This window comes from Dioscorea cayenensis, chromosome 9 (assembly GCF_009730915.1).
Source record: "Dioscorea cayenensis subsp. rotundata cultivar TDr96_F1 chromosome 9, TDr96_F1_v2_PseudoChromosome.rev07_lg8_w22 25.fasta, whole genome shotgun sequence".
Classification (NCBI taxonomy): Eukaryota; Viridiplantae; Streptophyta; class Magnoliopsida; order Dioscoreales; family Dioscoreaceae; genus Dioscorea; species Dioscorea cayenensis.
The window spans coordinates 11,637,445-11,654,455 of NC_052479.1; the positions used below are offsets into that span (position 1 = coordinate 11,637,445).

A 17,011-nucleotide genomic window follows, 5' to 3' on the forward strand; every position below is an offset into this window, starting at 1 on the left:
CAAGCAGAGGTTGCTGGTAAGCTTGTGGTACCATCAATTCACTTACCATTTGTTATTACTCAATCGGACACTCTACTTAATATCTACTTATGATTTAATCCAAACCAGAATTATTACTTTGTTTCATAGAAAGTGCTTCATCCGGTAATGCACATCTCTTTTTCAATATAAATAGCTCAAATCCTTTGCACATAGGATCACCATCCACTTTTCACTGAATATTAGAATCATTTTATATATAGATTGTGACTTGCAGCTTATGTACGTGTGAAAAAAATATCATCATTGGTGTTGGCAGGCTAATCGGTAAGGCTTAACTTATGAATTTCTGGTTTTGGCCCTTTTGGGATCAATATGTACTTAGGAAGTAAATAATGGTGCCACTCATTGTGTTTGTTGTTCTTTTACAGTTCGATGCAAGCTTATTGTTCACATCTTCTTGAGCATAGAGTTTGTGGTTTAAACTTGAATCATTAAGCCAAGGACATTATCTCAGCCGATCTCTCAGTTCTCCCTCATCGACGGCGATTGGCTACGGCGGTGATGGGGGTGTTGGTGAGAAACCTCTCTCTCTTCAGTATTCCCTTTTTAATTTCACATTTCCCTCCGGTGTTCTCCATTTTGGTTGTTCTACATCCGACGGCAGTGGTGTAGTTGGGTTAGGGAGAGGAGTAGCTAGGGCACCGCGCACCAAAACTAAGCTCACTCCTGATCTACTTCTTTCTGAGAATGGCCTCCACTACATTCTAGGCTTTCGCACCATGGCCGTAGTCATGAGGGACTTTCAGTTGCCTCTTTAATCATGTAATTGTATTTGTTTTTGATGTGATTGTGAGAAATTTATGAGTTAATGAGAGATTTTTTTGCTTTGATTTATGGAGATTAGTGATTTAAAGAATTTGATTAACCTGTATGTTGAATGCCACTCCCGATTGATCCTGTACTACTCTTTTGATCAATTTGTGCTCAAGCTTGAGAAAGTTGACACTAGCAGGAGGGTCAAGGTATGGGTATTTTTTTAGTCTTGTTGTTTTTTTTCTTTCCCTTGATTTTTTATGCCCTAATTTCATAATTGCAAGTTCCTCAAAATTTTCTAGTAATGGAAGGGGCATTGGTCATTCATACGCAAGTATGTTGTAGACAATCATCAATGCTTTTGATCTTTGTTATGTCTGAGCGGATACTTGGTTAAGACTGGCTTTATGTTGCCCTGTTTATGTTGGCATTGATGTGTTTGTTGTAATGCTTGAAATAAAATGTAATGTTTGTTAGATATATGAATTCATGGATGTTCGTAAGCAATAGGTTGATTTTTTTTTTTTATCATTAGGAAGTTCTTTTGTGTGCTGAATTAATTTGCCATTATCTTTAATTTAAAGGCCCACTAGTCCATTGCTTAATGTGTCTAGATATTCATGCATGAGCAAGTGAATCAATGGATGCATTTCTGCTTGACAGTCATTGTTGAGCAGGCCTTCTATCGCATTTTCCTAGCCTTTTTTGCCAGAATATGGCATCGTTGATGTTGTGGTCTTGCATAACTTTGATAGCTGCACTGCTGTGAAGAGCTCTCTTTGATTTTGTGTTTTTGGGGGATTGCATTCCTTGTTTTCTTTTCATTAATTTATAGAAGCATTTCTTGATTCATATATATAAAATGCAATGTGGAAGGAGAGTTTGATTAGCATACACACAAGTAGTTTCAACAAGATACATAAAATGTTCTCAGTTACAAATGTTTCATTCTTAATGAAATGCAGATCTTAATTTTAGTCCCAATTAGTCTTTTTTACTTTGTTTCTAATGCTTTTGCTTTATTTTCCTTGCAGAATTTGGATTATGGCCATGTTGAGCTCAAAGAGCTTAAGGTGATCAATGCACATCCTGTTGCTTATGTTTTCTATAATTAAGTTTTCTATAAAATGCAATGTGGAAGGAGAGTTTGATTAGCATACACACAAGCAGTTTCAACAAGATACATAAAATGTTCTCAGTTACAAATGTTTCATTCTTAATGAAATGCAGATCTTAATTTTAGTCCCAATTAGTCTTTTTTACTTTGTTTCTAATGCTTTTGCTTTATTTTCCTTGCAGAATTTGGATTATGGCCATGTTGAGCTCAAAGAGCTTAAGGTGATCAATGCACATCCTGTTGCTTATGTTTTCTATAATTAAGTTTGCTTAGTAGAAAGGATAATATGGTCAGAATAACCAATATAAGCAGAGTAGATAAAAATAAAGAAAAAGGATAGAACATGTCATAATGAAAACAACATAATTTAGAAAATTATCACCTTACAATTTCTTTTCATTGAATTATGAATATTGTCAACATTGTCAGAGTTACTTGTAAATGATGCAATGAACATGATCATATTGAATGTCTAATATTCTTGTAATTCTTCTCATAAAGTTTGATCTATTAAAATAATGTTTATGTTTTTCTTAGAAACTGTGTAGTGCCCCACCAATGCCTAGGATTATGCAAACTCTAATCCCAAGTTGTCGAGGTCTTATGTTGAAATGCTTTCTGTATATGATGCTTTATTATTGACTTGGAGATTGTCTTCTTACAGGAGAACATTGATGCTTTAATCAATTGTGTTTTTTGAAACATAGGTTTCAGCAATAGTAAACCAGTGGCTGCATTTATCATCTACAAAGGCCTCCTTAATTGGAAGTCATTTGAATCAGAGAAAAATAGTGTTTTTGACCACATTGGCCAGATGATTGGTTATGCAATTTGAGGTAATTTGCTACCTATTTAAGCAATCATATTGTTAATAGCCAGCAATCCACGAGCATTGTCTGTTTATGGAAAGCTAATCACAAAATGAAGATGGTTCATGAGTTGCTAATTACAAAATGGTTGACATCTTGATTGATTATTTGAATGCCTGTGGACAAACCAGCCGAGCAAACTCCGCTCTCCGCCCTCTACTATTGCCATTTAGCTGAACTGGTACATTGTGTTTGTTTGCGAAACTCTCAAAATATGGAAGTCTAGTTTGTAAAAATAACATTATTGAAGCAAAAACGAGCAATGGTTTTAAGTATTTGCACTCTTACAGGCAGGTATTCCTGATGGAGTGATCAATGTAGTCACTGAATTTGGTCTACAGCTGGTGCTGCTCTTGCTTCTCATATGGATGTTGATGCGGTAATGGATTTTGCCCATTTGCATACCTTTTTTATATGTACCAAAGAATTTATATGTATAGATTTTTACAATGACAAATCATAGTGTCAGTGAAATTTCAGTTTCTATCTATCAATTTTTACTTGTTCTAATGGTTGTTGCATTCATTAGTATATATGTCATTCAAACATAATGGCAATGTAGAGTAGTGTTTGTAACTTGTGATTGTGTTGATGAAATTATGTAAGTATCAAGTTTTGCAAGTTCTAATGCTTGGTTGCCATCTTGTAATTATTTTTAGGTGAGTTTCACTGGATCAACAGAAGTAGGAAGACTAATTATGGGAGCTGCAGCAAAGAGCAACTTGAAGACTGTGTCACTTGAATTGGGAGGAAAGTCTCCGGTCCTCATTTTTGCTGATGCCGGTGCTGATGCCAATATGGCAGTTGCTCTGATTCACACATCCATATTTACCAACAAGGTCTTGTTTTCTTACCAAACCTGAGCATATATTCTTCGGTTTTTTACAACAAAGAAAGATGTTAAAATTTTTTTTTTTTGTTTGGATGAAATGCAGGCGAGATTTGCGTGGCAGGGTCTCGTATTTATGTGCAGGAAGGGATCTATGATGAGTTTGTAAAGAAAGCAGTGGAGAAGTGTAAGAACTGGGTGGTTGGTGATCCTTTTAATCCTCAAGTTCATCAAGGGCCTCAAGTGATTTTCTAACTCACTCTTTTATCTGTGTTTTTTGCTCAAAAGAAATATAGTGTCCAAAGAATACGATGAACTAACGAAAATTTTGGAATTACTGTTGTTTGAAGGTGGACAAGATGCAGTTTGAAAGGGTTCTCAAATACATCGACATTGGTATAGGAGAGGGAGCAACATTACTCACTGGAGGAAAGCCGTGTGGAGAGAAAGGTTACTACATTGAACTGACGATATTTACTGATGTCAAAGTGAGTAATCTTCATGATTTTATTCGTTTTTCGGATGACTGTTGTTTGTGTTGCTAATGTTAAAACTCAATCTGTGAAACAATGTGGCAATGGTTTTGACAGAATGATATGAAGATTGCACAGGATGAAATATTTGGACCAGTGATGTCTCTCATAAAGTTCAAGTAAATCTCCACTTAATTTCTGCAATTAATAATGCATCAATGCACAATGTTTTGTGAGTGGTGATTTGAGGAATTGATAGACTGCTTTTTTTTTTTAATTCCTTTTGATTTCTGGAGAACTATTGAGGAAGCAATTGAGAAAGCCAATAGCACAAAATATGGACTGACAGCAGGCATTGTGACCAAGGATCTCAACACAGCTAACAGAGTATCGAGATCGATACGTTCTGGTGTTATATGGATAAACTGCTACTTTGCTTTTGACCGGGACTGTCCTTATGGAGGATACAAGATGAGCGGCTTCGGTAGAGATTTGGGACTCAATGCACTTGATAAATACCTTCAAGTTTAGTCAGTAGTCACTCCCATCTTTGGTTCTCCCTGGTTTTAATATGATAATAAATATTGGAACCAAACTCTGCTCTCAATTCTGAATTGTACTGCAGAACACTCGTTTTGCATGATCAATAATTATACCAATTCATGTTTAAACAGAGGATCTGAAAGATAATAATGTCATCATACAGTAGTAATTCCCCATCATAATTTATGTAATTAGGATGAAAGCAGAGAAATGCATGCATCAAATAATCAAAATGCATCAACCAACAACATTAAATATGTAGTTATGTACTCATTTTATTATATCACACTTCAATAATCAGTCTTTCTTACAAGGGACAAAATAACATATGCTGAAAACCCTTGAAATTATACATCACTACCAGGGTATCTAAATATTTGTGTTTTTCAACCATTCATCAACTTCGTCATACTAATTATCATCATGAGGAACACTACTGCTGCTCATCATCTCAACGTCATGTTGTTGTGGTTGCTGCTGCTGCTGTATTCAGGGAAGCATTCATCATGTGGTCATCAAGCTTAAACACATCATCAGGGAAAGGAAGCAAAACACTGGGTGATGGTACATCTATCATTGCCATCCAATCATCACTAAAGGCATTGCCTTTCTCATTCCCTGCTTTTGAAGTATGTTGCATATCATAGCACGGTAGTGTAACAGTGGAGTTCTCCCTTCCAATGTCAAAGCATTGTTGTTGATAATCTTGTTGTTGCTGCTGCTGCTGCTGAGGAACACTACATGTGTTGAAATAAAATTGATCATGTAGATTAGGAACACTACTTTTGCTAAAATGTTGATGTTCATCAGGAACAATACTATTTGTGATGTAGTTTTGCTGCTGTTGTTGTTGCTGCTGATCAGGAACACTAATGGATGTGTTGTAACAATATTGATACTCCTGGTAACCTGATGTTGGTGTCATTTGTACTTGATCAGTATTTGTGCTGCCATATTGAGTGCCATTATTAGTGTTAATGTCCCTCCTCAACCTCTTTGATCTTGGCCTCTCCCAATCATCAGAATTAACTAGATCTTGAACTTGATTAGGCAATGTTGTTTGATGATCAGCAATATTATAAAAATCAGATGATTGATTTTCATAATTAAGAGCAAATTCCTCTTCCACGTCACTCCCTGTCCTTGACCTCTGAATACGGCACAACACCAACTCTGCAGGCTGCATTGCATGCATGCACATACACCACGTGTCAGTTGCTTCACATGTTCAACAAATTAATAATTAAACAACAAAATATCTAACTTTCTTTATAAGTAATTTGTTCTGTTGCATACCTTCTGAAAGTCATCTGACAACGCCTTTAGTCTATATTCATTCATTAGCCATTTGGTTTGCACTTTCTTTTTATTTTTATCATAATGATAATACTTCAAGGCAGTTTTATGACCAACAACTTTACCTTTATATTTTATAGGAATATTTTGACCATTCATATGCCAATAACCATTGCCAGCGGTTCTTTCTAATATATTATTTTTTCTTTGTCGACTTTTACGTTTCACCACTGAAAAATAATATACTTCATTCTCCAGTTTATACAAAGTATCCTCTGCAAAATAATATGATTTATAGTTATTCAAAATGAAAATAAAATTCCTCATACATAATACAGTAATCATTTATTTAAATTTTAATTTCATGAAATATCTACCATCAAATAAGTAAGTGGTTGTAATTTTATTTAAGATAAATTTATGAATATTATTATATCACATGCATAAATTAAATTCAAAACAAAAAATACAATAATTGTAAAATATATAATTCGGCAGGTTGAATAGCAATTAATTAACTTAATAAAAATAAAAACATACTATAATCCTAGTCTAATAAATAAAAAGAGTTTTCATTCAAAGTTATCTTTGTTTTGTTGAAATAATTATAAACAATTTCCACTTCAAACCCCAAGATTTATAAAAATAAAAAAAATAAAAAATAAATTAAGAAATAATAAGAAATTTAAAAAAAAAACAACATATGCGTGAGCTTCTGCGTCATAAACAAAGCCAGGTAGACATAGATCATGGAAGCATGGATAGTATTTTACATATCTATTTAATATTTAATATTTGGATAAATAATACCTCACACTATAAAATATAATCCAAATTATTAAAAACAATAATAATAATAATAATAAAATAGAAAATAAGACATAGAATAAGAGATCATAGAACACAAGGTTTGAAACATGCATGCTTAACGTATGAGAATTCATCAAATTTTATATACGAAAACAAAAGTGAAAAGAATTATTACTTCTAAGATTCCAAGGTTCAGTATCGTAAACGTTTGCATCGATGATAACGTTGAATTGTTGTGGAATTTCTAACATGCTTGTAGCCTTATTATGTAAGAGTACAAGAAGTTCATCATCTCTGGGCACAAATCTCATCCCAATAATAAGATTTACAGAAGACATCGTATTGATCTCGCACTCTTCTTCCGCTTCTACTTTCTTTAATGTAAGAATTTTTTTAGTAAGTGAAAATTTTAGTTGTGATGATAATTTATAGGAAAAGGCAATTGCTAAATTAAATTGGATAATTTTAAATAAATGGATAAAATGGATAAAAACAAATGGATAAAAATACTAATAATAGATATTAATTTCTAATCCTAGTCAAATAAAATTTAGTTTTCATTCAAATTTAAGATTTATCTTTTTTTTAAAAACAATTTAAATAAATATATATAAATTTCAAAGAAGTTTTAAATTAAATTATAAATTTTGATTTTAATCATTTGAATTGTTTTAAAGAGATATTGTTTCTAGAAAGTCAATCACAACGTCAATTAATTAAATAATAATAATAATAATAATAATTATTATTATTATTATTTTACACACACTTACGTAACTTATTTTTTAGCAGCTAAATGATGTAAAGAGCTTTTAGACGAACTTTCCTCTTGTGGATACTGAGAGTTTGCTGAAATTAAATGGCTGTGATATTCATGTCTTATCAAATCTTCACCAATTCAGGTTCTGAAATTAAATGTCTTGGTTTTGTGCAGAGCTCTTATACAAAATGAACCTCAAGACCGGAAGTGTCCTAGAATACGCTCTTGCCTTCACAAGTGCAGCAGCATTGGATAAACACTACTACAGTAAATGGAGCACCAATCCTAAAACAGAGTTCATCAATATTACCACTTCAAAGGATTTTTATTGTATTTTTAGTGGCCTTCAGTTTGCAAGTAGATATTACCGTGCAACTCCATGATTTTTTTTTTCAGCCTGTGATTTACTGAAATTCCTGAAAATCTCAGGAATATTTGGAGGAGACAGTTATCAACCAATCAAAAAATCATGATATCTTGTGTGATTCGGTAGCCTGGGCTAGTTGTACAATTATGTATTTACTTTGTCAACAACTGCACTTTGAGCTTTTCGTCTTCTCATACCAATTAATTCATCAATGTCGCTGAAGTTGAGCACTCTGCTACACTCATACAGCACGGTGCAGCCAAGATTTCCGTATTTTCCCAGGTATCTCCTTGCGAAGATTTCCATGACACTTTTGTTTTCTAAATACGCATTTATATTTTTTTCGAGTCATGTAGTGAGTAAATGAGTTGGCTCTGTTCTTTTAGTTTCTAACTCTTTTTTATCTCCGGCTTGAGAAGGGATATATGTAATTAGCTTCAGCGGTCTCAGGATTCAAGATGGAAAGATGTAGAGAAAGAAGGGGAGAGATAGACTGGAGAATTAAGGGAAATGTGGCCAAAGATATATGCCATTCTCCTCATTACTCATTCAGTTATATAGCGAATCGTTCTGAGAATCATTACAATTCCTAACAACCTGGCCATTAATTCTCTATCAAGCACCATCTATGCCAGGACACTACCTCCTTTGTAATAACCCCCCTTTAACAAACTCCAGCTATTGAAATTACATTCACTCTTTTATCAACTAATTATGATTAACAGCCAACTGTTCCTATGACAAAATCATTGAACTTGGTCATGTGCTTTCCCAGATTCTTTCTTGAGCTCTGCCTGATGTGTGTAACTTCCTGCTCACCCCCCTTACTTGGTTGCCCTGCAATAGTATATGAAAACTTATTGGAAGCTGTGAGGAGGGTAGGGGTGTAAATGATACATCTCTACTCGCAAGCTACTCGGGCTCGACTCTTTGAAAATTCGAATTTGGCTTGATCGCGGTCGAGCCGAGCTCGAGCTCGAGTAGTTCAAGTAGCTTTGAGCGAGCCAAATTTGAGTATTGTGATACTTGGTTCGAGTGCTCATGAGCCTAATTGAACATATATGTATATATATAATATTAGATTTATTTGATAAAAATTAAAGAGAAAAACTTTCGAGCTCAAGTTGAGCTCAAACATAATGTTATTGGTCATGTTCAGCCTTTTCGAGCTTGAGTTATAAAATGAATACTCAATCAAGCTCGAGCCGAGTATCAAGTACCGAATTTTCAGTCGAGCTCGAGCTCACTACTACTCGGCTCGAGCTCGAACTATTACACCCCTAGAGGAGGGCAAGAAGACTGAACAACCATGTGTTCTTGATGTTAGGACCGCGATGCCCACTCGAAGACAAGGTTGCCTGTGCGATCAAGCAAAGCGGGCCACGGATTCGACGGATTAAATTTGTCAATACTGTGTCTGCATTCGACATGGCTTATTCAGGGCACTGATAGTATGATCTTGTGCATGATCTTTCATCTTTTTGGGGTGGTGGGAAGGAGCTCTATGAGCTATTTTATTGATAACAAACAAAAAAATTACACAGGAGTTTTAAAAGATACAGATCCAAGCCAAAAGAAAACAGAAAAAACAACACAGACAAAAACAATAAAAACAAACACACAATAAAACAAAATAAAGATTACAAACTAATGCCGGACTTGAGGACTTGCTTCATGAGCCGTAGCAGTAGATCCTTACCACGATGGAAAAAGAGTGAGAGCATGGGAGTTAACTCCATGGATCGCCAGATTATTGGCAACATTCATCCAGGCCTTCGGAATAATGCACACTCGTGGGAGATCAAAGCTAGAAAGATAATCGTTGATGCTGAGAATTAACGGGTTCAATCGCCAAGCTTGAGGATCACAGCCATGTTTAATGATGTTGAAGAGCTCAAAGCAAGCAATGAAGATCGTTTTAACTTGGAGATCGGGACGCATGGAGGCGCCAAGTGCAATCAAAAGGGCTAAGGATTCGACTTCAAGGGTTGATTACGCAAAATTATTACGAGTACCACACACACAAGCGAGAGTAACCATTAGTAAGATGAAAAACCGACACCATGAGTATTAGCCTCTCTATGACTCGTAGAAGCCACAAAAAGATAAGGCCCATCATTGATGGAAAAATTACTAAGTATGAGTTGCTTGCTGGAATTAAAATTTGAAGATTGAGAGAACTCCCTGACATGATTAGTTGCCTACGATAGGGAATGGATTGAAAGTCAGGAGATTCTTGACGAAATATAAGGTTACATCGAGTCTTCCAAATGAGCCAAGAAGTCACCCCAATTATGGACTGAACATTCAAGTCATATTCAGGATGGTCCGGAGACAGCCAATTACCAGTTGAGAACCCTTCGTGAAAGACAATTTGCTTACCAATAGCATTACTAACCTGTTGCCAAACAATCTGTGTTTTGGGACAAGAGTTGAATAGGTGCTCAGTATTTTCAAAGTCAAGATTACAGAATTTGCAAAAGGTTTGGGCACCCAGATTCAACCTGTAAAGATACTCATATGTTTTAATACCATTATGTAATAGTAACCAAATGAAGTGTTTAGGCCTGGGAGCAACAGACAAGCGCCAAAGGTTGCCCCAACCATTCCAGGTATCATGGTTACCAACCGAATTGTTGAAATGGGTATAAACCATAGAGGTCAGCTTGTGATTTTTGGACTTGGGGAACCAGACCCATTTGTTATTAGCACCATTGCACACTCGGTTGAAATGCAGATAATCAAAGTTCAAGAATTCCCCAAAGATGGAGCTCATCAAAGGGATATTCCAACCATCATCCAGAATCAAATCAGACATATTCAAATGGTCATAATCCACATGCATATTGAGATAGGTAGGCTTAAAAGCTAAAGGAATTTCAAAGTACCAAGAATCAAACATTATATTAGTAGCAGCAGGATAAAAATGATGAAGCCAAAGTTGAGGTTTAATGATATCAGCATTATGCCAAAGACCTCTAAAAAACCAAGAACAGTTCGCAGGAATAGTGTCAGTCCAGAAGTTCACTTGCCCATACTTATGATATAAAATGTCCACCCATATGGCATCATGATGATTAAGATAACTAATAACATTTTTAGCCATTAAAGAGATTTTAGATGCACGCAAATTCCGGATTGAGAGACCCCCTCAGTGCGCTTAAGTGTAATATCTGTCCAACTAACTGAGTTCATGCCTTTTCAATTGCCAATCTTTGACCAGAAGAAAGATCTAGCAACCTTAGTGATTCCATCAAGGATTGTGTCAGGAACTGGGTACACAGACAAATAGTACACAGGGGTGGACAACAAGACAGAATTGATAAGGATTGCTTTACCAGCCATTGAGATTTTGGAGTGATTCCAAGAAGAAAGAATATTTTCAGTTTTAGCAATCATCTTGGAAAAGTTAGAAAGCAATAATCTCTTGGGAGAGATCACCATCCCAAGATACAGAAAAGGAAAACTGCCAATTTTATACCCAAGAATAGAACAAATGCTCTTTTTGAGTCTAGGGTTAAATCTAGAAGGAAAGAAAATATCCGACTTAGATTTATTGACACGTTGACCTGTGAGCTTACCATATATAGACAGACATAAATTGATGTTATGGGCAGCCTTCCTAGAAGCTAAAGTAATAAGAATTAAATCGTCCCCATACATAAGATGATTAAAATTTCTACTGAGGGAGGAATTGAATCCAGGAATCATGTTCTGTTGCATAGCAAAGTTAAGAATAGCAGTTAAATTTTGCGCAACAAGAATAAATAAATAAGAGGAGAGAGGGTCGCCCTGTCGAAGGCCTCTGGATGAATTAAACCAGACAGTAGGTTGCTTGTTAATTAACAATGAAAAGGAGGGAGACCTTAAGCATGTATTAACCCAAGTAATCCAAATGCTAGGAAAATTCATCCGATAAAGAGTGGCAAGAATTGCATTCCAACTCATTGTATCATATGCCTTTTCTATATCCAGTTTCACTAACATCCTAGGGAGGTATGCAATCTCTCGATCCATCGAATGCACAACTTCTTGAAGAGCAACAATATTATCGAAAGGATTCCTATTAGCAAGAAAGACACATTGTTCTCTACCAATCAACCGAGGCAGAATAGATTTGAGCCGATTCGCTAAAATTTTTGAAATAATTTTGTAGCAAACATTGCAAAGCGAAATGGGACGATAATCAGAAACAGTTTTAGGATTAGTTTTTTTAGGAATGAGAGTGATGTAAGTACGGCCCCAAGAATTAGGGATGATAGAATTGTTAAAGAAAAAGGATATAGCATTAAAGAGAGAATCTCCAATGTCATTCCAGAAAAAACAATAAAATTCAGAATTGAAGCCGTCAGGTCCAGGACTCTTACCGGAAGGGAGGGATTTAAGAGCCTGATATACCTCAAGTTTGGTAACCTCCTTTGTGAGAACCACTCCATCGGCAACCGAGATCGAGGGAAGATTAGAGGGAAGCGCCTGAGAAATATCCATGACCGAGCTGTCCGAGGGATCGGCCCAAAGGTTCTTATAAAAGTCACAGAACTCTTTCTCTATGCCTTTCTGATCAGTAACAACAACTCCAGCAACATTAGTAATAAGAGGAATAGAGTTAACATGATTGCGACAACGAATAGAATTATGAAAAAAATTAGTATTCATATCACCCTGAAGAACCCACAAATCGTCAGGGCACGTTGAGCCCACTTAGTGGAATTTTGCGATGCAAAGCGATGAAGACGATTATAAAAGAGGAAAAGAGCATTTTCAACAGTAGTTGAGTTACCATTTAAACCTTCTAACGCCTCAGCTTCTAGAATTTCCAATTCCAAATTATTGATACTGGCCTCTAAAGAATTCAGACCCCTGTTCTTCCAAGTAATAAGATTAGTCCGAGCACGAAATAGTAGATGAGTGAAAGCATGCAATGGATTAGAATGAGGTATGAAAAACCATGCTTCCCGAACTACATCATGACATTCAAGGTATTCAAGCCAAAAATTATCAAATCTAAAATTTTTTTTTTTGAGGGGCACACGAGGGGTAAGAGTAAGAAGAAGAGGGGCATGGTCAGAAAAAAGCCTAGGAAGGTGTTTAATAATATAAGAGCCAAAAGAATCAATACTTAAGGGGTTAATCAAACAGCGATCAAGCCGGGCCCATTTCCTTGCAATGCCCGATTGATTGTTGCACCAGGTATAATTAGAACCTGCAAAGTTAACCTCCATAAGATTATTAAAAGCTATAAATTAAGAGAAAACTCGGGCCTTGCGACGATAATAGATAGGAGATCCTCCCCGGTACTCAGAAGGAGAAGCTACTGCATTAAAGTCACCAATGAGAATCCAGGGGATAGTAATAGAAGCAAGACAGGAGAGCTCAAACCAAACAGCAGACTGTTCCTGTATGCGCGTGGAGTTGTAAATAGTAGAGATAATCCAGGACTCGTTCCTGCAGTTAGTGATTACTAAGTGTAAAACAAACCTGGATCGGACAATAGGAGTGACTTTGCCAATATGCCTCTGCCAAGCCACAATGATTCCGCCAGAGTAACCTTCTGCAACAATGGCGGCCCAGGCCCAACACTTGCGAATTTTTTTAACAGAACTTATCGAGCCGACCGTTATCAGCTCTGGTTTCCACTAGACAGAAGATGAGAGGCTTGAATTTCTTCATCAAAAATTTAATACGAGTGAAGGTATCCCGACTAGAGATGCCTCTGCAATTCCAACAGACAATATTAGTAATATTAGTGAAAAACATGTAAACAAATTGGATAAAAAGATATCACCAAAAAAACAACAGGAACTAAGAACATGAAGAAACTGAGAGAAGAACAAGGACAAAGTCCACTTAATGGGAAGCACCCAAACCCTGAGCAGTCTCAACCCCCTGATCCATCCGACCTTTCTTATGGATGGATTCCGGATGCTGAGGTACCCTACGAACAAGGGTTTCCTTGCGAAGTCCTGACTGAAATTGATCCAATGTCATACAATCATCTGGTTCTTCCGGTCCTTCGTAATCAGACATCTCACTATCTTCATCCTCACCCTCCGATTCCTCTCCATCAGAATTACTCATGGGAAGATCAGAGTTCAATGACAAAGAGGGTGGGTTTAGAGCATCTGAGACCTGTTCCACTACCATGGCATGTGAAGAGATAAGAGATCCAGTAATAGGATCAGCAGATGTCTCTTCAGATGTCCTAAGCGTGGGCGGTGTGCCAACGGGATCCTGCAGGTGGGTCAGCTTGGCATTGGAACTCACAAAAGGCTTGGAACTAGCACCCGGGTCAGACATATTGGGCGGCCCGTTGTCCCTCGGGATGTGGGATTCTCCACCCATTATGGTTCCCATGTCTTGAGAAGGCAAAAAGGTGTCAACTCCATTAATACCTGCCGCCTGATCAGGGGTGGGGCCCGATGCACGCAAGAGACTTCCAAGGTGACCTCCCCTGCCTCGAGAGGAGAAGCTGCCACGTGTCGAGTGGTTGTACCCAGAGCGAGGAGACGCTTGGAGTGTACCGTTGGAAGGCGCAGGGGCTTCCGCATGCGCCGCACGTGATACCGAAGAACCAGCACCACCTCTGGCACCACCGCGGCCTCCCCCACGTCCTCGCCGCCAGGAAACAATCATCCAAGGACCAAAGGACGTCTCTTCCGACTCATTGCTATAGTTCGTACCTTCAGGGGTCATCTGGTCGATCCTTGCCTCCCAGCCATCGTTCATAGGATCCAATTCCACCATCGCCTCCTTCCCTTTTGGTTCACTGTGAACCCGGTAAGGGGGTGGCGAGGAGCGGCTTTGTTCCACTGAACTCCGGCGGTTGCACTGGTTCGACCCATGCCCCACCAAGCCACAGTGATAACAAAAGGTGGGCAACTTCTCATAGAGAACCACAACAAACACTCTATGAGCATCATCCCCAACCCAAAAACCTTGCTTCAGAGGTTTATTCAGATCGATCTCTACACATATTCTAGCATACTTAGACCTGGACAAAGAGCAAGTAAAGTCGTCAATCTTTAATAAAGATCCCAGAGAGCTAGCAATGAATTCCAGAGACTCCCCATCCCAGAACTCAACGGGAAGGTTGTGCAACTGCACCCAAACTACAGCAGAAGATAGCTTGGCAAAGGCGGGTTCAAAAAAGGGTTTCCATGGAGCAAGTTGAAGGACAACACCATTCACTCCCCAGGGACCCTCAAATAGGAGCTTCTGAGAAACTTCATGTGATTCACAGCGGAACAAAAGATATCCGTTAGGAAGATCGGAGATGGATATTTCGCCAAACTCCTGCCATCTGGTGAGAAGAACAGTCTTGATTTGTTCGAAGATGGGGGGTTTTCCAAAGAACTTTCCAATCAGCGAGTGTTGGAATCGGAGACGAGCACGGGCCACAGAGTCACTGTCAAAACGAATGAACTCAGACGCAGAAGCCTTTAGCTTGCGCAGCACTGGACCCTCAACAAGTGGGGAAGGATTGGAAGGACGGTTTTTAACTGCAGCCGCAATCTCCGCCCATGAGGGCGGGGAGGGGGTGGGAGGTGGCCCCCCGCTTGCCATGGCAAGAGGGGAAAAAGAACAGGGATGGCTCAGGGAACAAGAGATTTTGTGGGGTAAGTTGACCACTATCTTTTTAAAAATCTTTCATCTTTGTTTCAGGTATCATTTGTATTAAACACTTATGACATACTTGACAAAATTAAGCTAATGAAAGGTTGAGCTTGTTTGTACTAACAGGAAAGTATTAGTTCATCAATTTTAATTAAAATATTTGATATTTTAGTTACTGCCATTTCATTTTCTCCTAAAGACAGAGAAACTACATTTTCATGGAAAACTTATTGCACCGAATGCAATAGTGCCAAAAAAATTCTCGGAGTTATTTTGCAGCGCAATTCTTACTTCCGCTAGTGGGTGCATCCTTGACAAATAACTCCATAATATCATACATTTGAGATATCAGAACAAAGTCAAATGACTTATTTTATTATATGCAGTTAATTTAAAATTTTAAAATATGGAATGATCTAATGATGGTTAATTGGAAAATTTTCAGTAATAATGTTAGTGTGATATGATTTGAGAAATTGAATTTTATTAAATGATTAGAAGGGATCTTCAGTTAACTAATATTTAAGTAAAAATTTAGCTCGATGATAAAAAAAAAACCCTGCAAATCATCATTCATATCATAACAACAACTCACATGCATAATCACAAATTTATTTTACTGTTATATTTCTTTTAATGTTTTGATTGAAGCACAATTGCGTGGTCCTTTCAAAAAATACTTTTTTTTAGTGTAGTGTCAATTGATGTGATCATGTGGAGGTTTTTGTATTGATATATTCTTCAGTTTTCACTAATGATGTTAGGTTGTTTTGTACTTCCCATCCCCAATGTAATGAAATTTCATTGTTTTATCTTGATTGTTGTCATTTTTAAAAAAATTTAATATTTTAATTTGAGCTTGAAAGATTTTTTACTTTAATCTTTCTGTTAAAATAAAATCAGTTTTATTTTTATATTTTTATTTTTATTTTGTCTGTTTGTATAAAATCTCTTTCACAAGAGAATAGACACAGTAAAAAGCAAATTCACCAATGATAACTCATAATTAACCATGTGTTATTGCCACTACAATGCATCTGATCCATTTATTAAAAAGACCACTTTACCCTTTACATGCTTTTAGATATTAATCACTTATTTTCTAATCACACAGATGATTAATTTCACTTAATAGTAAATATATGCAGTTTTATACTTTATAGAAGTATAAAAGTAGTTATATATATATATATATATATATATATACACCAAAACTAATAACCATACTCAGCAGTAAAACACTAATAAGGGCCCACATACACAAATTATTTTTGTTGTTATTGGAAAAAATTTCATCAAATTAATTTTTTAAAAAAAAAGAAGAGATTAGTCAAATTGCAAGAATTAGGTTCATATATAGTTTTTACAAATACCCCTATTTTTTTTATAAATTTATATATAGTTTATATTTATTTATATATTTTCTACAAATCCCCTGGGGTTTTAATAAATTTATTTATATAGTAAAAACAAATTATAATTTTAGAGGGTGCTTTTTTTTTACAAATAGTTATAGTTTTTTTATTAATATATATATA

The 17,011-nt window shown here is 36.5% G+C and overlaps 2 protein-coding genes and 2 pseudogenes across 2 annotated transcripts; 3 read left to right on the forward strand and 1 right to left on the reverse strand.

Annotated features, from left to right (window-relative positions):
* LOC120269470 lies at positions 1–4,712 on the forward strand (annotated as a pseudogene).
* Positions 3,970–4,614, forward strand: LOC120268478 (aldehyde dehydrogenase family 2 member C4-like). Its single transcript, XM_039275870.1, has 3 exons — positions 3,970–4,098; positions 4,201–4,262; positions 4,380–4,614. Exons 1-3 carry the CDS (start codon positions 3,970–3,972, stop codon positions 4,612–4,614), a joined length of 426 nt encoding a protein of 141 aa, XP_039131804.1.
* A 2,935-nt stretch (positions 4,713–7,647) lies between the features above and the next one.
* On the forward strand, positions 7,648–9,308 carry LOC120268479 (annotated as a pseudogene).
* Positions 9,309–9,864: 556 nt separating this feature from the next.
* LOC120268480 lies at positions 9,865–10,965 on the reverse strand. Its single transcript, XM_039275871.1, has one exon. The coding sequence runs from the start codon at positions 10,963–10,965 to the stop codon at positions 9,865–9,867; it is 1,101 nt and encodes a 366-aa protein (XP_039131805.1).
* Between the last annotated feature and the right edge of the window lie 6,046 nt (positions 10,966–17,011).